The 24977-nt window shown below is 40.4% G+C and overlaps 2 protein-coding genes across 5 annotated transcripts in view; one reads left to right on the forward strand and one right to left on the reverse strand.

The window, feature by feature from the left end:
• Positions 1–24977, forward strand: part of sema5ba (sema domain, seven thrombospondin repeats (type 1 and type 1-like), transmembrane domain (TM) and short cytoplasmic domain, (semaphorin) 5Ba) — a 109553-nt gene that overhangs the window by 32286 nt on the left and 52290 nt on the right. For all 3 annotated transcript variants that reach the window (XM_053626562.1, XM_053626561.1, XM_053626563.1), the window contains one exon: positions 19620–19860. In XM_053626562.1, coding sequence (XP_053482537.1) covers positions 19674–19860 — 187 coding nt within the window. In that variant the 5' untranslated portion in view covers positions 19620–19673. The remainder of the gene's footprint in view (positions 1–19619; positions 19861–24977) is intronic.
• On the reverse strand, positions 11279–14350 carry LOC128608660 (keratin-associated protein 16-1-like). Of its 2 annotated transcripts, none has more exons than XM_053626564.1 (2): positions 13942–14350; positions 11279–12740 (listed from the first exon to the last, which is right to left on the reverse strand). In XM_053626564.1, exons 1-2 carry the CDS (start codon positions 13979–13981, stop codon positions 11659–11661), a joined length of 1122 nt encoding a protein of 373 aa, XP_053482539.1. In that variant the 5' UTR covers positions 13982–14350; the 3' UTR covers positions 11279–11658. The 2 variants fall into 2 exon arrangements, with proteins under 2 accessions (XP_053482539.1, XP_053482540.1); XM_053626565.1 differs by having other exon boundaries at positions 13939–14350.

Below are 24977 nucleotides of genomic sequence, written 5' to 3' on the forward strand. Positions count from 1 at the left end.
CTCTGCGTCTAAACGCTGCACAGGGATTGATTCAAGGGGTTATGGGCCAACCTCGATTTTCTGGACAAGTATACAGTACAGCAAATCCTTATCTACATTGACTGGGGCTCAAAGTGATGATAACCAGAGCAAAATTTATGAAGGACATTGGAATACTTGAGTATCCTTATCTGTTGGTTGTAAATCCATGAAATTTGCTGGAATGTACAGGGTCAGGTCTGGTTCAGTTGTTTTAATCAGATCCTTTAATCTAGCCGTCATGCACGTGCCTCAAGAACTCAGTGAAGTGTTACGGATAAAGGGACCTTGAGAACATTGAGGTCATTAAGTAGTTGGAATTCGTGTGGCAGATTATTTGTTAATGTGCAGAGTATTGTTAATTTGAGAGAAAACCTCTGCAGTAATCCGACTTGATCTATGAGAGTAGTAAAAGCAGTTAGATTTGCACTAAATGTGTGCTAGTGGTATCACCAGAGCTGACACTTAGCTTGTTTATAAAAGAAGAAACGAAGTTTCAGCCGTCTTCTGAATAGTTGCCAAGATATAGAACATAGTTAAATTCTTGGATAATATACCACCCTGTTTTTGTGTTTGTGAGTACACAAACAGGCGAGGCGAGGGTGTGTGGTGCATATGAGTGTGCTTGTGTGCATGTGTACTGAGCTTAGGGACACAGATCAATGAACTGGTTCATTGTAGTAAGAGTGAGAGAGAGAGAGATCGAGATCGTGTTTAGGCTTCTGATGAGAGAAAAGAAAGCAAAGAACACATTGTGAAAGGGAGGATGTGCTCATAGAGCCTTGCGTCTTCCTTCTAAAGAACAGAGGGGTGGGATGAGAGGAGGTGGCGGAGGATGATAACCAGCAGCCATGCCTGCTTGGCCACCAGCTCCGAAAAGGAACGGAATCTCAGGAGAAATAAAATGTAAGGAACCAAGCCTCCTGTGTCCCCATCAGAGACTCCTACACAGCAAAACAGCACCTAAGCCACAAGCCGTATTTTACACAAACAAATAAACTCAACAACAAAAAAAACCCACTAATTAGTCCCGGAGCTCAGTTTAAGCATTGTTGCAACTTTTGCCAATAGTATACAGTTCCCTGTTTATAATAAAGCATGTAGTATTTAGAAAGTAAGCTGACTGAATGTCAAAGCTTCACATTGTACTTATAAATCATATTGGTACACCATACTACAGGTGTACCAAAATGACACAATTAAAGCTGTGCTTCCTTTCCATATCATGTCTTTTTTTTTTTTTCTTTCACCTCCATTATTGCTTTCTGTGTACATTTAATTGCTAACTCTGAAAGTGATTGTGCTACTGATGAATTAATTACATTGTAAAGTACGTGTTTAAGGAGTGCAGAGGCTGCCCTATCTGCTCCTTTCATGTCCACAGGTGAGGGTGGTTTTTTTTTGTTGTTGTTTTTTTTGTTGTTTTTTTAAAGTTCTGTTTCACATCTCCTGCCAACACAGTTCTGCTGAGTGATGAATGCGCTCAAGCTAGATTCAATAAGCACGTCTTGCAGGCTGGCCATGGTACTCATCTCTTAGCCTGCTGGTGCTTACTGATCAATGTGCCCTGACAAACACGCAGCACAACAGCCAAATACCTGCTCATCTTGCACGACAGGGAAAACGCAGACATCCACTTTCAGAGTACTGATTTCCATCAGCAGTTGTCATACTGGACAAGCCAGGGACAAACAAAATCAATTTACATGCCATTGCTAAATTAAAATAGATATCACTAAAATAGATGCTTTCAGGAAAATGTCTCTGTGACTGTCCTGGTTTTTGTAATCATCAACTAAAATTTCAGCATGGTTCAGCGGTATTAATGAAACAGCAGACCTCTTTGCCTGTCAATTATTTAACACACGCCCAGGCAGCCCGTACAAGGGAAACTATAAATGCACAGAAAGTGAAGCCCTAGCTTGTTGGAGATAAGCTTTCAGCTATGGCACGGTTATCGACATGCCTCATAAAAGCAGTAGAAGAGAAAGTGGACATTAAACAAAAAGTTTGGTTTGCACTGTTTCCCACTTCAGTTACACTGTAAAACAGTCTAAAAATTAGTGTAGTGAAAAGGAAGGTGGCCAGAAAGTAAGGTTTGAGTGAACGTCAGTGTGGCTTTACAGCACTGGAGAGTGTGATCAAGTGTGATCTCTGTGACTTTGATCGTGGCAGGGATTTTGGTACCAGATGGGCTGGTTTGAGTATTTCAGAAACTGCTGATCTCATGGGAATTTCACACATAACAGTCTCTAGAGTTTACACAGAATGGTGTCGGGGAAAATATCCTTTGTGTGGTGGTTCTGCAGGCTGAAGCACCTGATGAGAGATATCAAAAGAGACTAGTCTGACCAGACTAGTCTACAGGAAGTCTATTGTAACTCAAATTGTGGTGAGCAGAAAAGTATCTTAGAATGCACAACACATCAAACCTTGAGGTGGATGGGCTACAAGAGGAGAAGACCACAACAGGTTCCACTTCTGTCAACCAAGAACAAGAATCTGAGGTTATCATGTGCTCAGACTCACCCAAACTTGGCTTATTGAATAACTGTTTAAATGAGCAACTGTACAGATGTTCCTATTAAAGTGGACGGCGAGTGTTGCTTTTTGCTGTCTTGTAGAAGAAGTATGTGTAAAGTTGCCTATTTCTATGAATGTGTTATGAGGAAGCTTATATTACAGGGACAAATCACAATATTTATTCTTATTTTTCTATTTGTATTTCATATATTTTTTTAGACATTTTTATATTCTATTCCTATTTAATGTGTATTTTCTTATCTGTTTTGTGTAATTGAGCTGCTGTAATGAGGGAATTTCCCCAGTGTGGGATCAATAAAGTTTATCATATCTTTTCTTAATACTAATTACTAGTTTCTTACTAGTTAAATAGCTACTTATCCAGCACTTATTGAGATTTAATCATATTGAGATTTCTGGAAATAAATTTGTGTAAAAGAAACTATATTATTTAGATAGACAGAAATGCTTCTAGTATTTTGATCTAAAATAGAAATAATAAATATTGTAAGATATAAACATTGCAATAAATAAACATTCTATAGTAACTAGGTAGGAAAATGGAAATCCAGGTCAAAATCAGTTAAAAGAGCAAGGGGTGGATTAAAAACAACCCATGCTCAATAAAAATTTGAGGAAGGATGCCTGAAATGAGCAGGACCCAAGAATTCACTTTGGGTTTTGTAGCGTTTAGCCTACTCTCATTGACTTAATTTTATCTTGAAAATGTATGGAAATCAGTGCATGTGAAAGTGACTGTACTGTGTGGATAGATGGAGCAGGAGCCAATATTTGTATTGCCTACCAATGAGGGAAGGGAATTAAGAAAATGTACTTTTATAGTACATCTCGTTTTGAAACTCTGCACGGTGTTAGTAGTTCCGTCAAACAGCATGTCATCAGTTTATAGGTATTCAGAGTGCTGAAAGTTTCCCAGAGATAGCTGGATGGAAACATTTTATTTAGTCAGTAAAGTAAAGTGGAATTTTGGTGTGGCACCAGATGAGGTTTTAGATTTACATTATTTTGTCTTTACAACATAGTTTTTCTGATTGTATCACAACCTATTCCTAGTCTGGCAGATTGTCGGCACCCAGGCATTCACAGCTAATCTTTGTCTAAGATATACACAGCAGAAGAGATCTTGAATCTGATAGTGTGGCCACGTACATTTGCAGTCAAAATTATTCAACCCCCATTGCAAATCAGGTTTATTGAAAAATTTACAGACTTTCAGCTGTTTGCAATGAATAAATCAAACAAAAGCTATTGAAATAGTTCAACACAATGAATACTTCAAGTGTTTTCCCCAAAATTCAGCTGAAACTGCAACTTATAATGATTTCTCCAGTCTCAAAATTATTCAACCCCCTGAACAGAATCTCTCTCAACAGCACAAATATGCAAAACAGGTCTTGTCTCAAGCACACATGAAGGAATTAATCAAGGACTTCATTAGTTGCACCAGGTGTGCTTGAGCTGGAACACATAAAATACCTGAACTGGCTAGGGGTAGAAATGCATGAAATAACTGGATGGGGCAGAAAAAGGAAGCTATCAACGGCTGCAACCAGATTTCTGAGAAGGCAGGTTGTGAAAAACCCTCGAGGGACTGAAAAAGACCTGCAGCAAGAATTGGTGGCAACAGGCACTGAGGTTTCAGTGAGCACAGTATGGCGCGTACTAAACACAGAAGGTTTCCATGCCAGAACTCCAAGACGTACACCACTACTGACCCAAAAGCACAAGAAATGTTGGCTCAAAATCATATAAATAAGCCACAGAAGTTTTGGGATACTGTTCTGTGAAACAAAACTGGAACTTTTCGGCACAATGGATCAGCAGTATGTCTGGAGGAAGAAGACTGAAGAAAGAACAGTCTGTCCACAGTCAAGCATGGTGGTGGCTCAGTGATGCTCTGGGGCTGCTTTGCATCCTCTGGCACTGGACACCTTCAGTTTCAAAAGTTTGCTCTGCTAAGTACTAAAGATACTTACCATGAAGCGGTTGAATAATTTTGAGAATGGAAAAGTCATAAGTTGCATTTTCAGTTGAATTTTGGGGAAAACACTCGAAGCATTCGTTGTGTTGAACTGTTTCAATTGCTTTTGTTCGATTTGTTCATTGCAAACAGCTGAAAGTCTGTCAATTTTGACAATAAACCTGATTTGCAATTGGGGTTGAATAATTTTGATTGCAACTGTACACCATTTGCTAATTAGAGCTGATTGAGCTCTTCCCTGCTCTAGGTCTCTGTGGCAAGTGACCGTTTATAATCACATTAAATATAGAGCACACAGTTCTTAAGGGGCTTGAACATAATGTATTTTAAGCTAAAAAATAGTCTGAAAATCAGACAAATCAGAGAATATTCAGCAAATTCATATTCAGATTTTATTGGTCACACACAATGTGTATGTGATTGTGCCCTGCGATGGATTGGCACCCTGTCCAGGGTGTACCCCGCCTTGTGCCCGATGCTTCCTGGGATAGGCTCCAGGTTCCCCGTGACCGTGAAGGAAGGATAAGCAGTATAGAAGATGGATGGTCACACATAAACGTACACAGTTTGACGTGCAGTGGAATGCTTTTATTTTACTGTCCATGACATAAAAATAGAATTTACATAAACCAGTATTTACCTGTATACAAGTAGAAAAAAGGAAAACGGATAAAAATATGATATAAAGGATAGATGGCAGCAACAGTATGGACTATATTTTGAATAAAGTGCTGATATGTGCAGTTGTATTTGTATGTGCATGCAGTAGACTAATCATCATTTTATATAATATATTTGAAGGTTTCCCAGCAAATTTCTGGACGCAGCAATTTTTCTGACAAGAAAGAAACCGCTTCTTCTTGAAACCGCTTTTAATATTGTTTAAAAAAAATATATTACAGTTTTGTAAAAGCTAATGTATCATCGTGCTATGATGAAAGACCTTACCTTTAAATCACAGCAATGATACAGTCTTTTCATAATGCAGTGATGAAATGCCTTTAAATGTCAGTGACTTATAGGACACACCCAGACTAGTGTTGCTAAAATTTGTATGCAGTGGATACTCCTGGCATAATTCCAGCAAGTACGTACTGCTAGAGCCTTAAACTTTTAATGTGACCTGACTATAACCTGAGAACATTTTATCCAAGCCAAAGCCTACCCACAGCACCACGTTTTGAATCTGAGCCACACTGAAGCCCAATACAGTTCTGTCCAAAGATAGGCCAGAAGATTCTGTACCTCATGTGTATCCATTTTCTCACATTTTATAATGTGTACCAGTGGAACAAAAAACAAGTCATTCTTGCATGCTGGGTTTAAAAAAATAACAATAATTAAGGTAGAAAGGAAAACTGAAGCAGGGTGAAGATGCACACGAAAATCAATACAGGGTGCATGGGGGGGACAACTAGGCTATCAGATACCCTAATGTAAAAGTTAAATTTGACTCAAGTCCAATAAATACTTGACATGTGATGCCCAAAACTAACAGGACCTGGGTTTTCACATCGAGTTCATTTAGGTTCGGTCAGCCATCTCAGCCATACGCAATGCCGCCTTGAGTATCATTAAGGCCTGGTCCACACTACCACGGGTAAATTTAAAAACACATCTTTTCTGATCTGTTTTGTATTTCCATCTACACTACACATGTGTGCTGTGTGTGACCCATGACCTTTGAATGACCTCATCCATATTTTTTGTTTTGTTTTGATGTTGCAGTCACATGGAACACAAATATGTAGAGTTAATGGCACCGAAGAAATCATACGACTCCTTTGTCTGTACAGATAACGAAGTCACGGTACTTTAAAACACAGCGAATGAATACAGGAACATCGAATTTAAAAAATCAGTCAAAATGGCAATGATATATCAGCGTGGTTGAAAGGGTGTTTTTCCTTATTTGCACTAAAACACAAGCTACATTTTAGATTCATCCACATTGGAGAGCAGATTTGAAAAGCTGTGTTTTCGGTGGTTGAATATAGTATTTACTGAGGATGGCAAGACCAAACTGACAAGAAGAGAGGTGGGGGGTTTTTTTCATCATTTTGCATTTTATTGTGTAAACTTCATTAAACGAACTGAAAATGGAAATGGAATTTTCAAATATATCTGTGTAAGTGTGGACAAGGCCTCGGATTCCCCGGCAGTCCATTTGACTGATGATCAGTGTCCATCGATTTGATTTTTATTATTTTTTTAAAGTTGTTAATCTACTTAAATGCAAAGCACAAATCCATGAGCCTGTTTATAGTCAGTGTATTTTATGGAGCGATGAGGAGGATTTGATAGAGAATTTTCACACGCACGTCTCCAGGTACCCTCCGTAAGCCAGCGGCTGCAAAATAAAAATCCTCCTGAGAGCCTGGAACGGAATAAAAGTCCATCCATCCATTGTCAGTTAGCCTTCGGAGAATCGCACACATACTGTCTTATTAAAGACCGAGGACGTGCATAGTTAAGTGTGCAAACATTATTGCGAATGTGGGTTTTCCACCTCTTCAGAGTGAGAGATTCAGCAGATAGACTGAGGCATTCCAGAGAGGCTTGGCCATTAGATCCAGACTGCAGCATGTCTTTATAGCATTTTGTCACATCTATTAGCCTGTAGGTCACTCTCTCTTGTGGTGACCCTGAAGAGAAAGCAGATTTTGTATTCATGTATGCAGTTTGGAGCCTCAGGCTACTTAGCCTAAAATTCCAAGAGTGCAACCCTTAAATTCCTGCAGAGACTTGAGCTCACTGGTTTCAAGGACTTTGATGTTTTAGGTATTCGCTGCAATGTGTCACTTGCCTTTTTTTTTCTTTCCTTCCCTGCCATCCCAAAATGAAGGGTAACTATTCTATGGTGTGTGTGTGTGTGTGTGTGTGTGTGTGTGTGTGTGCTGCAATGGACGTGACAGCATTTCTGATTGAATCCAACTTGCCTCCTTATTTCGTGGCTGTCTCAGGCTGACAGAGGGCCTCCTAATTGTGTGGACCTTTATGTGCCCCACACTGATGAGATCATACTCACTGTTGTCTGTGAGTAACAGCCATTTCACCTGCATCAAGTAATTACCCACAAGGATAGGTACAGAAAACATTGGTATCCTTACACATGTCTCTGTGTGTATGCAATCTTTCCCTTTTGTTTTTTCCTTTTTATTTGTCAAAAAGGCTGTTTATGTCTCTAAAGTAAAATCTCTTCTCTACAGCTACAAGGTCTCATTTACCAACAAACATCACTCTGAAAGACACAATTTCGAGTAACTGCAATTTCACCAATTCAAGTAGTTTTCCGAAGAAAAAAAACAAACCCTCAGTAAATTGCTTTGCAAATTTTGAAAAAAGGCACATCAAAGTCAAGCATTTTTGACCGCGGCAATCACAAAAATAAAAAGCTCTGCGGAATCCTGTACGGACTGTTCAATGTGTTGTCTTCCTTAATGGAGCAGTTGCTAAATTGACAAAAAAAAAAAAAAAAAGGGTTCAAAACTTTACCCTTAAAGAAAACCCCACCCCGAAACACATTAAATATATTTATAAATCCAATGTAGAAGTAGCGGAGGCAGCAAACATTAGACTCACAGTTACAGAATGCAGAATTACACAAGCTGACAGCAGTATTAGCGTGAAAGCTCAGGTTTTAGAGCCTTATCATGTTTGAGCAGGTGTACAGAACTGGGCAAAAGTCTTAGGCACCCGATTTTGTTTAAGTACAAACTATGTTATAGATTTTTATGTGATGACTTCTGCATGTTACAGAAAAATTTTATACGTCAGTAAAGAAACCAGCCTATTACGTAAGAGACCAAAAAAAAAAAAACCAAACCACACACTCACATAATGAAGGCTGCTGGGTTTTGCTGCAGTTATAAGAAGCAAGTGCGTCAGTCAAAGTCTCCAGAAGAACCGTAGCTGGTTCTGCAAGATGCTCAATAAAACTTACAGCTCATTTCCTTCTAAAACTGCACTAATTAGTAGAACGTGAGACTACTATTTTTTTTAAGCAAAGGGTCATCACACCAAATATTAATTTTGTTTCATTTATTACTGTTTATATCTCTTTACAGTATTTTATTTTATTTTTTTTAAAATATAGAAACATTTAATTTCATTATTTTTGAAGGCATCTTTGCTCTACAGCATTTCTTTGTATGTGCCTAAGACCTTTGCACAGTACTGTACATCTCAACTTTTATTTTTGTATATTTTACCTAAAAAAAAAAAAAAAAAAAAAATGTGTGTGTGTGTGTATATATATACTGAGCTTCAGAAAAGCAAGCAAGATACATGTGTAGTCTTTCCTTCTTTATCAGGCCATGCAGAGTGCTATACTGAGGCATCTGAATACCTCTTATCCTAATCCAAGACCTATGTTCACTGCAGTGACAGCAATAGTGTGACATTCTTCTCTGCACCCTAGCCGTCTCCTTCTCGCCTCCTGATCTCTGCAAACGCGTAAAGAATGTGCGCTATGTCATCTAGACACTTTGTGCTGTTTATCAAAGATTCCTGGCTTTTATACCGACACTCACTGCTATATATTCAAGCAAGACCATGACAAGGCTGAAGATGGAGAGCTTGTCAGGGCACCATGGTGTTTTTAGCAATAAGTCAACATGGGACATGATATACAGCGCTAAATAGAAAGCGCTAGCATCGGCATTACCTTGATGTGTAATATGACTCAAGTACAGAAATGAGATGGCGAGTCACCCCAGGTCATTTGAGACAGATGTGTACTGTATTCCAATCGGACAGAGTGCTGCTGGTTACCCGATAGTGGTGGAAGTGTCCATTGTGAGAGGATATGATGGTATCTGACACCAGCTTGGATTGGATGATGACCTCTGCCTCGGCCTGCTTTCACACTCAGCCTGTTACTCAGATTCAGACTGGCCACTCATACATCACACGAGCAAGGCTAGGCGCAGAGAGCAAACTAATATATATGTCCTTTTTTTGTCTGACTGTGGTTTGAGACAAGAATGGATGGCCTTTGGTTGATGAATGCCTAGAAGAGTAGCCCATTTAGGACCATACATAAGAACTGACATTTTAATTCTACACTGTTTAAAACCTTTGCTACATTTCGTAACTGTCATTTGCTCTGTCTAGTCATGTAGGAAGACACTGGGTGTATTTAACATTCTGTGCAAATTCACTGATCGTGTATATGGATATAATACGCAGTCTATGGGATATGGACATTTATAAAACCTCACGTGTAATGGAAACGTATGGATGATTGTTGTACAAAGTGTCTGTGTTTTTGGAGTTGAAGATAGAAAAGTGAAAGTGGACATGAGTAAGGAACAGAAAGAGGTCAGTATAGGCTGTGGGGCAAAGCTCACTCTTACATGCTGCTCAGAATACTTGATGAATACTCTGCATTGCAAACCATGGAATATTTACAACTCTGTTGTGTGCAGTTTTACTACAGCTGTCCACAATCATTATTCAATTATTCACACACGCTTTATTTGAAGGGTACCTACATTGATTTTACAGATACCGACTTCATAAGCATTGCTTAAATATTTTATTAAGCAATCCTAGAGGATCTGTGAAGGGCTTATGTCGAAACATGTGAGGTGACATAAAAGTTTTATGAAATCTATTGCTTTGTTTTCAAAGGAAAAAGACATTTTTTTTATATTGTTATCAGACTTGTGTTTGTATTTTTTATTTTTAATATACTAGATTTGATATGTTTTTGTTTCTTTACTAAGAACACGTTCATGAAGTATTGAGAAATTTTATGAATTTTTTATTTATTTATGAATGTTCGTATTGATTGTATTTACTTCTTATTGCGTTATTGAATGAACTGAATATTCTTCATCTGAAGTGCCAGTGGTCCATTTACATTTGAATGTTATGTTATCTCGATACATCTTCACTTATTTACCAAGCCCATATGGCAGCTAAATAATTTAATGAGGTCCTACAAGTTTCTCAGACTACACTATATTGGCCAAAAGTATGTTTGTGTACTTTATCACATCCCTATGTGCTTGTTGAACATCCAATTCCAGATTTAGTGGCCCTTTTTGCTGTTATAATAATCTTCACTCTTCTTTTAAATTAGATTTTGGAGCATGAGTGCACTGTAAAGAATTAGTGTATATTTAACAATAATTGCTGCCATGTTAGTAGCACACAGTATTTACTGCGAGCACGACTATATTTTCCCTCCTCCCCTCTTTCTTCTTTTTTTTTTTTAACTCTCTTTTGTTTTGTTCTTTGGGTCATTCCCCTTAACTTCTTGGACCTAATTACTGCTTACTTTGTTTTAGTTTATATCTGTATTATTACATACGGTCAAGCCACTCAAGTTCTTCTACTCCAACCTTATTGATAAAAAAATCATTATTTATCAATAATGATGATGAACTGAGGGTTGTTCTCTTTGTCGCTTTGTCAGATAAATCCTCATGAGTTTTATACCTAACCCTAAGCCTGTATTCTCCAGCATTGCTTTATGAGCGATTTATAAAATATGATTATGAATGTGTTTAAGTAAAGTACTACCAATTAGTCACCATTACATAATTCAGGAATTATTCTAATAATGTAATTATTTATCAGAACTCATTTCATCTTGATAACTATCTTTTTTGTAATTATGTAGTATTGCGTTAATATTAGTTATATAAAGAATAAAACACACCCACGCGTGTCATTGGAAAAATAATGAACGACTGTCACGAATCAAGGATGGGTTCGGAAGCAATCGCAGATATATAACATTTATTATATAAACAAACAACAAAACATAGACACTAAGACAACTAGGCAAAATACTGTGGCATGAAACAAAACACGGGAACATGGTAGTCTAAGACAACAAAAGACAGAGAATCAGTGCAGACAATGGCTATATATACACACGAGTGCTCATTAACAGAAACGTGAATCAGGTGCAGGTGGTCATGTGACATGTAGTGCAGTGCAGTGGCTGATGGGAACTGGAGTCCAGAGTTTCCTGATACATGACAGAACCCCCCCCCAAGGGCGCTACTCCCGGAGCGCCCAAACATACACCCCCTCCATCTGGCAGTCCAGGCCCCCTGGGCAAAATGTCCCCAGAAGAACCAGGAGACTGAGCGGCCTCCTCAGCGGAGCAAAAAAAAGGTGCAACGCCCCCAGCGGGCCTGGAGCTCAGAGCGAAGTCTGCATGGCAGGACAGCGGGACAACTTCCTCCGCAGGAGAGGGGAGCGAAGTTCTCAGCAAGGCCCGAGGGAAGCTCAACGATTTCCGCGAGGCCAGGGAGAGGAGCGAGGTTCTCTGCGAGGCAAAAGGGAGGAACGATGCTGTCCGCGGAGCATGAGGGGGGAACGATGTCCTCCGTGGAGCAGGAAAGGGGAGTGACATACGGCGCGCAGCAGAGAAGAGGAACTGCCTCTTCAGCGGAACATGGAGGCAGAGCGACGTCCTCCACGAAGCAGGATGGCAGAGAGACGACCTCAGCTGAGCAGGACGGCAAAGCGACGACCTCAGCTGAGCAGGAAGGCAGAGCGACGTCCACAGCTGAGCAGGAAAGCGGAGCAACGTCCACAGCCGAGCAGGAAGGCAGAGCGACGTCCTCCGCGGAGCAGGAAAACAGAGCACTGTACTCAGCCGAGCAGGAAGGCAGAGCGACGTCCTCCGCGGAGCAGGAAAACAGAGCGCTGTACTCAGCGGAGCAGGAAGGCAGAGCAACGTCCTCTGCGGTGCAGGAAAACAGAACGCTGTACTCAGCGGAGCAGGAAGGCAGAGTGATGTCCTCAGCTGAACATGAAGGCAGAGCGACGTCCTCCGCAGAACCTGAAGGCAGAGTGACGACCTCAGCTGGGCAGGAAAGTAGAGCGGTGTGGAGTGCTGGGTTGTTGAACAGAGGGGAGTACTTGGGTATGTCAGGAGACGGAGCAACGTCTTCAGCCAACCCGGGTGACTGAGCGGCGTCCTCAGCTGAACCGCAAAGCTGAGCGGTGTCCTCAGACGAGCAGGGAGGCTGACCTTCGTTCTCCGCTGACTCTGCTTGCTGAACTAGATCCATAAAGGGGGAGGGAGGGTGGGAGATGGTATTAGCCCCAACCACAGACTCCCCCTCCTGTTGGCGTGGCGTGGCATAGTACTCCACAATCATCAGTGGCATCCTGATGCCCCAGTTCTCCATCCTAGCGATCTGCTGCTTCCGATTAAAGGTCTTTCGTTCTGTCACGAATCAAGGATGGGTTCGGAAGCAATCGCAGACACATAACATTTATTATATAAACAAACGACAAAACGTAGACACTAAGACAACTAGGCAAAATACTGTGGCATGAAACAAAACATGGCACATGGTAGTCTAAGACAGCAAAAGACAGTGAATCAGTGCAGACAATGGCTATATATACACGAGTGCTCATTAACAGAAACGTGAATCAGGTGCAGGTGGTCATGTGACATGTAGTGCAGTGCAGTGGCTGATGGGAACTGGAGTCCAGAGTTTCCTGATACATGACGACGACAGCGTTGTAGGAGTTATTTTCCTCTAACAACACCCCTGTTGTGTTTTATTAATGGCTTCGATGTTGTGGAACTTCCACAAAACAAGTTCCCGTAATCACTTACTTTATAACAGCTATAAACTTTCATTTCCTCACCAGCCTCTCTCTCTTTTTTTTTTTTTTTTTTTTTTTAATAAATAAGACAAAAATGTAGTTTGTCATGTTATGGAGAAAACATAAAGCACAAAGTCCTCTGTCCTGAAGACTCTCCTGTGGCTGAAAACATACAGCTTTACCTCTGACTCCTTCCATAAAAGGTTCTTCCTTACAGAAACCTTCATGATTATGCATGTTAAATTATAACACTATTATTTGTATATTTATATAAGCTGCCTATGTTAGTTGTACATAAAAGGTACAATAAAGTATTTCTTCAGCTTGCTCGAAGGGGCTTTGCAAGTATTCTTACATATCTGGTGACCATCACTGACCTTGTACTTCAAGAGCTCTTGCAGACCTCGAGTGTAATTGTGATGGTAGTGAATGGATCAGAAATGCAGGAGCAGTATTAAGAAGCAAAAGAAAGTGTTTGTGCAATAGGCCCACTTGTATTTTTTTCTATATATAGACAGATCCATGGATGCATGTTTAGAAGATGATGCCTCAAGCTGCATTCAGTGAGTCATTACTCCATACTAATATACCATTTGGCAAATCATCATAATTAAATCCCTCTAATAACCCAGTCACCATCACAGCCTCCTGTGGACATCTTGAGGGAAGGATCAATAGTCTGCATTTGTTCAGTGAAAATGAATGTTATAGTGTTACATACAATTATAACTACTCCATGTTGTTCATAAGGTTAGTAGTAAGCTCAATTCTAAGAAACACTCGTGTCAAACTGTGTGGATACTCACAACCTTGGAAGGGCCACTTGAAAGGTGAACTAACTGGGTTCATCGATTCACTGTTCTTAGCTGCCGGAGATGATTACCCCTCAGGTTGCAGGCCCCTAGAGCTCCAAACACTTTTGTTCTGGTCATACATCACTGTATATAGAAATGTCTGTCAGCCGTGTGTCTTCTTTTGTGTATCACTACATGTCTGCATACAAGTTGTTCGAAACACACACCCACACACACATTTAGAATATTGATCTTCTGAACACTAGATCTTTTTTCTAGTTCTTAGAAGGGAACTGTAGCTTCCATGTGGTGATGTAACTCCTGTTCGTATCGATGTGACCTATTTACTTTGTTTGTTCACATGGGCATGCAGAAAATGCTAGCAAAATAATGCCTGTTGTAATCACTCTTTGCTTTACACCCATGCATCCAGGAGCTCAGCGAATCAGGCAAATGGGTTTACACACACTAACATGAAAGCTTTGGCCTTAATGTTTGTGCTGGAATTGAGAGATAAGTGTGAAATCGCATCATTGCAGTCACCAACCTGCCCTGCAGGCATGAAAACGCTCAGCGATACATCCATGGTCACGACTGGAGCTATGATACGGTATCGCATACATTCTTGGACACGGCTGGATTCCCTGCGTATCAGCCATAGCTGATAATCTCTTCTGTGTCTCTGAGGCCTTGTAGCATATTCCTGAGAATGGCCCTTTCAGTGATTTAGTGTCTCCAACCATGCGTAAGATGAGCAAGTCAATACCGTGATTTCCATGACCCTCCCCTCAACCCTTTCCCCCAAAGAGCCCTTTATAAAGTTCTTTTCTATTCCGTTCTGAATTCTGTGAATTTCCTAAACGCACACATACACCCTGTCCCCATCCCCCTGCTCTCCATGACCCCATTGTCTCTCCATGTCCCCTAGAACGGCAGAGAAGGCTTTAGAGATTCCATGTGGCCCCGTGTTTGAGAGGAATTATGTCACCCTGACTGACCTCAAATCAGGTCAGGGGCACCAGGGTAAATGGTGAAGCAGTGAAAGGGTAGAGACCATTTTTTAAAAAGACATCTGTGTGTATGTTTTGGCCTTTTTGTGTGACTGCCTTTGAGGAAATGATACATCTGAGATCAACAGTGTTTAGAGGACCGACTGCATTCTCAAGGTGAGGTTCTTAAAGGATTCTAGAGCAACCTTTTGTGTGGGAGTGTTACGCTTATGCCCTTTTTCCACATACACAGGCCACAGTTTAAAAGTATTTGATATAAAATTACTTATAATTTTATATTATAATATATTATGGTACACTCTTAGAAATAAAGAAACGTCCACAAAAGTTCCTTGGGTTCCAGTTAATTGAAAGGATTCTACTTAAAAACCTTATAATAGGAAAGTCTCCGTTGTAATGTTTTACATAACACCTTTTAAGTGTTCCTCCAGAGGCCCAAACTGAGGTGTCTTTAAGGGTAATAGGTGGAACAGTTCTACATACTTTATATTACAACTAGAGTTCACCTTTCCATTTAGTGAGTGTTTGTCAGGCAGAACCATTGCTCGAGGGTTCGTCTCAGAAGAGAGTTCATCCAGAACACGGGTTGATATGCTGAAAGAGCCCAAATTGTTTCCACATGGAGCAGCAGAACATTGCAGTGAAAAGATGCGGGAAGCTTGACGCGAAATAATTGTCAATACGCTCAAGTACATTTTGTGTATCGCCTTTTCCATGTTTAGTTCAATTAAGAAACAGGTGTTTCTTGCTTGCCCTGCAAATGAGACCTGGCAGAGTGTTGTGAGTGTTCAGAGAGAAGCTCCGTGATGAGGCGTGTTTGTATTCCCTCAGTGATGGTGCAAGGTTATCTCTGCAGAACACTCTGCCTAAATGACTGATGGCTGAAATCTCCTACTTTTACTGTTTTATAAGGACTTAATTATGCTTCTGCACACAAAACTCTAAACCTTGAGAAAATCATCAAAGATAATCAACTTTGCTTATAGTTCCAGAAATCACTGGAGAGAATATGTTTCCTCAGATAGTATTTTACAAATTGCAAGATGCATTTTGATTAGTTTTTTTTTTTTTTTTTTTTTTTTTTTTCTTCTTCCCCCCTCAGCGAAGTATCTATAGGACCAAAACTATCCGCTTGCTTGCCTCTCTGATATGAAATAGGTTGCGTCTGTGGGCAGAAATTTTCCCTATTGTGACCGGCAGAAATTTAATCAGTCTCTTAATTGATTCAGATGAGATTTGGCTGAGAAAGTTTGAGTCGTAATTAAATCTGGTCTCTTGGGTTGACTAAAAGAAGTGGCCTATCAGTTGGAATGAGGTGCAATGTTTGCTCTAGTCTGGATTACAGAGGAGAGGGTGCTGAGGCTTTATGACTCGCGGCAAAAGAAAACAAAGCAACCCAAACAAAGCACTGGCAACCCAATGGCCCATGGAATGTGATCGACTTCTCTCATATATGGAAATTATAGAAGAGAGTTCATAGCCCACCAAGGGATTCCTCACTCTTCACTAACTTGTTCACCCTTCCAAAGAAAGATTAAAAATCTTAATTAAAACTGATTTATTTGGGAATGTATTTTTTATTTTTTTACCTTTTTAATTCAGGAAACATGCCTTGCTGATTGCTGCTGTGTTTAAAACATGGTGGCACTGTGCTTTTAATTCATTTACTTTACAACAGTATGATATATAACTTTTAAAATGTCATTGATTATGATGTAACAAAATGATAAATACTTAAAGTAGCTGAAGGGTACAAGTTCTAAGCCTACAAAATTTATCGGTATATAAAATAGATCTTTTTTGTGAACTGAGGCACAGATACAGCTCACTGGTAGCAAATCTGACTCTTTTTTTTTTTTTTTTCCCTTCTATTCCTATTTTTTTGGAGTTCTTCTCAGTGTCAGAAGGGCAGCCCAGAAGCAGTACAGAAGAAACTGTTTCACAAATCATCCACACTTTAGAGTGATCCACACTGCCAATTCCCCCACTTGATATCACCATCAGTTGTTAACTGAAGATGTTCTGTTCTTAAGTTGAGATGGCCACCACACTGTTCCTGCGCTCTCTAGCCTTTCTCAGCTGGGCCGTGTCTTAAAGCCCGCTGCACTGAGAAAACACCTATATATATTCAGTCTCCCGTGCGTCCAAAACCGATAATGACTTGGTCATTAATGGGGCTTGTTGCTGTGGCAACACACAGGACTTTGGCAGAAACAAGCCCAGGACCACTTGCCCACCAGACACACGGTTTCTTCTCTGATCCTGAAGCTGTTGACAGAGAGACTCTGATTGCATGGTCATTAACGTAATCCAGGAGCAGCTCTAAATCGGAGTGCACACTGGCCATGGATAATTGTCTGTTCTTGCTGGCTGGCTGTATCTCCAATGGCTCTAACAGCATGGTCCAGGTGGCTCCTTTGTTCCCCATTTCTCTAGATAAACTTGATTTCAATGAGTGAAGCCAGGAAGTGCCACTCCACCTAGCCAGTTTCTAAGTGCCTAAGAGGGCACTTTTGTTGGCACACAGCACTTAGCGTGGTTTTCAGACAGCTCTGCTAATACTCCCGGGCCTAGGGAGGAATGTTACCAGCTGTTCAGGAGCTTAATTTGCTAGTTTGTGTGTTGTTGGGAGGGTATATGCGCACATCTGTGTATAGCCTTTAGTGTTTTTCTTTAGAGTTTTTGATACTAATAAACTCACAGCAGTAGATTTATTGTTTGGGGGAACCCGGATAGCAATTTCTGTGCTGCTGTTGTGTATGTATGTATGTGTGGGTGTGTGTATTTATTTATTATATGTTTACCTGGGCCAAGTTTTCTCTCCTAGCAGCTGGCACTCATTCACTTGGCTAACTTGCACCAGCTTTGACTACAATTGAGGAATCATCTGAGGTTTCATATCATCCTAGTTGAAAATCTGTGCAGTATCTGAATTTTGTCCAATGTGCCATGTCCTCACTCTGTTAATACCGGTCTCCATTTTAGATTTGATTTGAGTTGTGTTTTTAAAAAAAAAAAAAAAAAAAAATGGGGGGAAAAAGTGTTGACTGCAGTGCCAAAGCCTCATTTGCCTAAGTAGTTACCAGCTGTTGTGTGAAATTGATTGGGGGTATAATGGTTGATTTTGTAATTAATGGAGCTACTAATTTGTTATTGACTGCACCATTAAATGAAAAAGAAAGATGCAATCAGATACTTTTTATCAAGTGTGTTCTGTCCCTGGCTTTTTACTGCATCTTATTAGTTGCGGGCACACAGTGGTTAGCGGTTAGCACGTTCGCCTCACACCTCAAGGGTTGGGGGTTCGATTCCTGCCACTGCCCTGTGTGTGCAGAGTTTGTATGTTCTCCCCGTACTGTGGGGGTTTACTCCCCCAGTCCATAAACATGCATGGTCCAAGGTGTAGGTGTATGTGCTTGTGACTGTGCCCTGTGATGAATTGGATGTACCCCGCCTTGTGCGCGATGCTCCCTGGGATGGGCTCCAGGTTCCCCGTGACCCAGTAGGATAAGCTGTATAGAAGATGGATGGAGGGATTATTAGTTGTATTAACATTAAAATCATCATGAACTACAGACCTGACCTGAGGTCTGAATAGCAAACATTATTATTCTGGGGGGATCACATCAGTAGTGCAGGTCTCATATAAGTGCATCGTGCATCATCAGTCTTGTTTAAACTTCAGCTTAGTATCAATAGACTAGATATAAGAGTGCAGAGTTGACTGAGGACGTTGCTGAAAGGGGACCATTTGAAAATTAGGTGAATGTAGGGAGGAAAATGTGTTCTTATTTCCCATAATAGCCAACATATGGAAAGCCTGAGGGTTAATTTTATCCTCCGTGTCTTTGGCCCATAGTTTTATTCAGGCATGATTATCGGTTCCCATTAAGGCCTATCTGCTGTGACACATGGAGAGCAGAGCACTTAGCACTTGGCAGTTCTTTACTTTCTGTGTGGAGATTGACAGGCAGCTTCCTTCTGAGTGAGCCGTGATTCAGCTAACTGCTGAGTGGCATAATGTGGCTGCAGCAAGTTGAATAAAGATGGGGGAAGTCATGCCTCCCCTTGCATCTAATAAGATCAGCCCTGATATTAAAACTCCTCCACATCAAAGTGCATTTCATACATACAGCTGCTCTGGTCTTTAAGAAGTTTTAAATATCAATTTGTGTAAAGAAATTTTAAGCCAAGGTATCATGTTCGGTCAGGAGCTGTTTAACGCCAGGTCCTCCTACCCCAGCAGTTTTATTTTTTTTTTATATGTACTGGAAACATTTTCTTTAAAGGTGTGAGTAATGTTAGATAGGCTTTTTCCACTCTGTGTTTAGCCACATTTACTCTGCTGCTATAGAGGCCATAAATATTTATTTTTTTCTTGTGGAAAAAAAAAAAATGTTGACTAAGGACCTCCAGTAAAGTCACTCTGAATTGATATATTTGAGAGCAATATTAATTCATCAGCTTTTCTAAGTGCAAAGAGCTTTGCCTCATGGGCTGTTAGAGAAGATGTGCTGGAAGCATTCCAGCTTCGCCTCCCTTGCATTACCCAATTACCCAGTATTTATTGGGCATTAAATTAAGTATTTGTTATTGCACATTTTATTCCATTATTAAAAGGTCAGAGTCTGGTAATGTTTTATTACAAATGATCCATATCAACTCCTGCTTCCTATCTTCCAGGTGCATTCCAGAGGCCCACCTTGGCAGCTAGAGGAGAGGTTGGCCTCAGTCACCATGTCAGCGTTGCCACGGAACCTAGTTTCCCTGGCTGTGTCTGGCCTTTTCCTCTGTCTGCTCTCTTTTGGCATCCCTGCTGTGTTCTCCCAAAAGCCCACATTTCCCACAGAGCCCAGCCCAAGCTTACAACCACAGAGCAGGCCAGAGTGTACCCACCAAGAACACCCTATTATCTCTATTCAAGGTGAGTGCTGCTAGCACACTGCTTCTATGCTACAAACATCAGTACTCTCCAGCCCAGAAAGTAATGTAATATACCATACATTTTGTAGAAAGAGGTTTGCAGTGATGCCTGTGGATGTGTGGACCACTGAAAGACCAAGTTTTTAGAAATCCTTTCAAAACGCAGTCCAGGGTTTTTAACAGTTTTTTTTTTGTTGTTGTTTTGCTCATGGTAAAATGCGCTTGAGCCAGGTTGCCAAAATAATGTGTGCTTTTTGTTTTTAAAGCCTGGCATGTCAAATCCACTGCTGAAGTTGCTGCAACGTCTGACTTAAATGAGCCTTTTAAAGAGATTATTATGCTGGCTCAGATATCCATCCATCCATCCATCCATCCATCCATTTTCCATACCGCTTATCCTATACAGGGTCGCTGGAGCCTGGAGCTTATCCCAGGTCACAAGGTGGGGGGCACCTGTATGTGATGATAACCCAGCGCAGGAGACAATCGCACACCCATTCACACACTGTGGACAATTTGGTAATGCCAATCAGCCTACAACACATGTCTTTGGATTGGGGAAGAAACCGGAGTACCCGGAGGAAACCCCTGAAGCACAGTGAGAACATGTAAACTCCGCACACACAGGGTAGAGGCGGTGTGACCCTGGAGGTGCGAGGCAAACATGCTAACCACAACAAGGAATTTGTTAGCAAAGATATAACCATATATAATGTTGAGTGTCTTTATTTATCATTATGAAATATATGAAATGATTATTTATCATTGATGAAAGCTATTCCGGCTTTATTAAATTGATCTTACTGTGAACTGTCACAGGCCTGAATTCAACAGGTCTTGGGATTAGTTTAGTAATTTAGTAGTATGTGTTTCTCATTGCACATGTTGAAAGCTGTGTCCACTGTCCTGTAAGAGAATGTAGGGGTCGGTCTCGCACTGTTCACACTTGGCTTCTCTGTGAGACTTTCCCATATGGAAAACGCAGAATGAAACAGGGACGATGTGTGCTAATGCTAAAGAACACGCCCTGTTCTGTAGCAGATGAATGACATTCATTCCTTGCACTCCCCAATTGTGTTCATGAATAGAACAGAACGTTGCGTAATCTTCTTCTGTCTCCAAGACAATATCTTTAGTAGCCAAAAATGCAGGATAAGCTTTGTGCCAAGTTTTAGTTAAGGAAACAGACATAGATATGTAATGAGGGTGAAATATGAACTACTGGATATTGTCTTATTTGTACTGTGGCAAGAACAATGTGTTTTTTTTGTTTGCTTTTTTTTTTTTTTTATCCGGTGGGGCATGATGAAAATTTCTGGAAAATGCTTAACAGGAAGAAATAATAGATATCCACAGGGTGTAACAGGGTGAAAAAATGACAGCCACAGGGTTTGATATTGCTGGAACTCTACCTGGACAATAGGCCAGCCATAGCTCATAAAGACATTGCCTATGGCCTACACTTTTTATTGCTACTGAAAAGACTTGAGGGTTTTTTTTGTGTGTGTGTGTGTGTGTGTGTTTTGAATTGCCAATTTTCTCCAGGGAGGAGCAGTATGTTGGTCATGATTCTAGATAGTTAGAAAACACCACTATTTGGTAGCAAAACTAAACATTACATTACAAAACATGTTAAGCAACCAGACTCCCTTCAATAGTTTCCCGCTTTCACCTTCACACAAAAATGGCTACCGTTGTCGCTTTCTCATGGTATTCCTTACACTTTCGTCATGGCTATTCATCAAAGCAAAACTACTTTGGCATTCCCTTCACCATAAGAACTGCTGAACAATCAGCTCTGCATTGTAAGCTGGGTCACCTAAAATATCCTTTTATGTTAACCCAATTGCATATAAACCCCTCAGTACACCTTAAAGCCCTCTTTTATGCTAGAGCATTGGTATGGAAGTCATGCCACAATGAAGGCGTGATTAACCCTGAGATTATCTTCTTTGATGGATGAGTATTTTTAAGCAGAGCACTCAGGCAGGCACTGTGAAGCATTACCTGAGGATGGAGGAAGAGGATAGGGGCCCAGGCTGTAATCTCTGGGCAGCTTTCTGGATGGGATCGTGTATGCTTTTAAAGACGAGTGACACCCACCTATGGACCCTTTTTTTTAAAAAAAAAAAAAGGTTGGTTGAGGGCAGTGAAGTGTGGCTGCCTCAGTAGGGGCTCTTCTAAAGCTTTCCGGTAGACCAAGCTGCTCCTGATGTGACCTGTTCTAAGCTTCATACCAGTGGAATAAGGATTACATTACCTTAATCTGATATGTACGTTTGAGTCCCTCCCAATAACCGGATACGTTTCCTATTTAATCATTATAACAAGCTCAATGCAGACCATACTTATCTGAAAAATCATGCCAGCACTCTGAACGAGGCCACATGGGACCAGAGTAGAGATGTGGCATTGGAAAATGGTGTGCACAGCACAAAAAAAAATTCATGAATAGACCAGGTTTCGTTCCCTAAATACTGCCATTAAAAGCAATCCAAGTCAGTGCTGATGTCTCTGCAAAAGTGGCACTATTACTGCCCACATAGATGCTGAAGGTCCTGTGATTTAGGATGGATGTCTGGATGATATACCCTGAGACCTGACAATTTAATGTCAGAAGCCTTTTGTGCAGATCAGCCTGCAGATTTGATCCTTTCAGACCTACTCTTCTTTGATAAAATGTCAGTAATCACCGCACAGATGATAGGCAACAGTAAGTCGCTGCTCGGTCTGGTTCAGTTCTCTGTACGGCTACTGTAATTGGCCCCAGATTGTTTCTCTGGACTGTGGAATGGGGTTTCTGTCTGCTAGGTAATAATTGTGCTGTTTAAACCTCTTTTATGAGAGAGCAGTGTTCCCTGTACTAATGCAGGGAATTGAAACTTTGAGAGCATATATTGTTTCACTACCATCAGGCTGGGACATTTGGGCTGCAGGTTAGAGCCATGCACTGCTCTTCTGTTGACAGTGAAATCACTGCAAACATTATTTAGCCCATCATTTGTTGGTCTCAGTGTATGGCTTGTGCGTCTGCACATTTCTACATGGCCTTTTCATTGAACCACAGATACAACTAGGCAAGTTTAATGGCTTTAAGTAAAATTGCAGGCCATAAATGTTTTTCTAATTGATTTTGCTAGACGTTTTCTTTCTGCCGGGCTAAACTGGCCCTCCATTACCTGAATTGTCCCCTGCTGCCCGAGTGGAGTTTGGCGTCCTCCTCTGCAACGTGACATTTCATAACCTATTCATTGTTCTCACTTTTTTGATTATCAGTCTGGGAGGATTTAGATTTCTGAACCATTTTCTGCCTGTCTGCTCATCCAGTAGCCACCTGCCCCCAAAGGACACAAACAACATGGAAATCTCACAACAGGAAGACAAAACAAAGGCATATTTGCTATTTGCTCAGATAAGCTGCCGTCTGCCTCCCCTGATAAGATTCTAGACGATCCACAGGGAGACGAGCCAGTCTTTTGAGAGGAGAAATGGAAAATAAGGGTGTGTTTGGAAAGAGAGACAGCGAGGTATCTCCATCTGTCAAGGGACTGTGCTGGTGCTATAGTTGTATTGACGGCTATCTGTCCTGTAGTCTGTGGACCCATCTGTGGTTTATTTTTATAAATTTTTTTTCCAGTAGCCTTTTTTTTTTTTCTCTTTAAATGGCATTCTTGTCTTTTTGCATAGTGGTCTTGTGGTCTTGCTCTCTTGCATGTAGTAATTGTCATAGTGTTAGTGCCACCATATACTTTTATGTAATAAATTATGTAATATTAAGCATAAGCAAAACAATTAAATTTCTTGCCTTATCTACTGCCTCTGGCATTTCTGTGGATCATTTAGCAAATTCAGAGACATTTCTGGTTTCTTACTGATAGCTAGATTCACAAAGCCATAAGCAACCTAAGAATTAATAACAGTCACTGAAACAAATGACAGTGCAGTCCTTTGCAGCTTCAGCATTAAGCGTTCATGTGTCATGCCTTAGCCACAAACCACCGTAAAATAAATAAAAATTAACAAAAAATTCGAGTTAGGGCCATTTGTAAAATGGTGAGAAGTGAGACCATTGGGACAATCTTAAAAGTATCTCGGGGTTTTTTTGGTCTTTTTTTCTTTGGGCTGTTAGGGAAACTTTTCATACTATAGAGAAAATTACTGGTCATTTTTCTACATTTTCTAAACCGAGGTCCACAGAAATTGCAGTTATTTTAGCACAGCTGCTTTGTGTACAAACATTTTTGCAATCACAATGCTGTGGCATGCAACAGGAGCTCATCATTCAGAAGAAAAGCGAAGCAAGCTCTGACTGTAGTGCTCACCATGTTGGACATTACAACTCAAACTGCAGCAGCTGACTGAAAGCAATTAAACCGATATTATTAGCTTACAGTATCTGTAGAAAGTTGTTGTGGTGATAAGTAATTACCTTGTGAATATTGTATGTTTTACAACCAGTCTGTGGATTTTTGCTCTAAAGTAATCAGTATGAAATGAAATGCCCAGTCTGTCTCCCCTGTAGGCAGGAAATTGTTGATGTAATCGAAGAAAGCATATTGTTAATGGGACAAAAGGTTGCCGCAACCTATATTCCATTCAGACCCGAGAGTAATTATTACAAATAAACACTGATGCTGTAATTCAGGTTGATGTTCTGATAGTAATTTCATTAAGGGACTATTTATATTGGTGAATTTAAAATTAAATTAAATCCAATAGACAGTGTGTTTTTTTTTATTATTATTATTATTTCTGTTTTTGTGATAGAGTTTTTTTGGGAGAATTTTCCTTTTTTTCTTTTTAAGTTTTGTTTTGCCAGCACTCTTTTGTCAGTGACTACGTTTACATGGACAGCAGTAATCTAATTATTGACCTTATTCTGAATAAGACAATATTGTGATTAAGGTGTTTACATGAGTCGCTTTTAGGATACTCCATTCATGTTCCTGTTTTACATGTTATAGAAAATAGATCGATTAAAGTCACACGTCATTACGTCCCCACGCCACGCCGTCCGACGTTCCCTCCAGAATTTCACGCATCAACATACAGTTCGTCTTCGTTATGGTACCGTATACAGTTTTGGATGTTTTTATTTTACATTTTTACGGAAGTTTC

Source organism: Ictalurus furcatus, chromosome 6 (genome assembly GCF_023375685.1).
Source record: "Ictalurus furcatus strain D&B chromosome 6, Billie_1.0, whole genome shotgun sequence".
NCBI classification, from domain to species: Eukaryota; Metazoa; Chordata; class Actinopteri; order Siluriformes; family Ictaluridae; genus Ictalurus; species Ictalurus furcatus.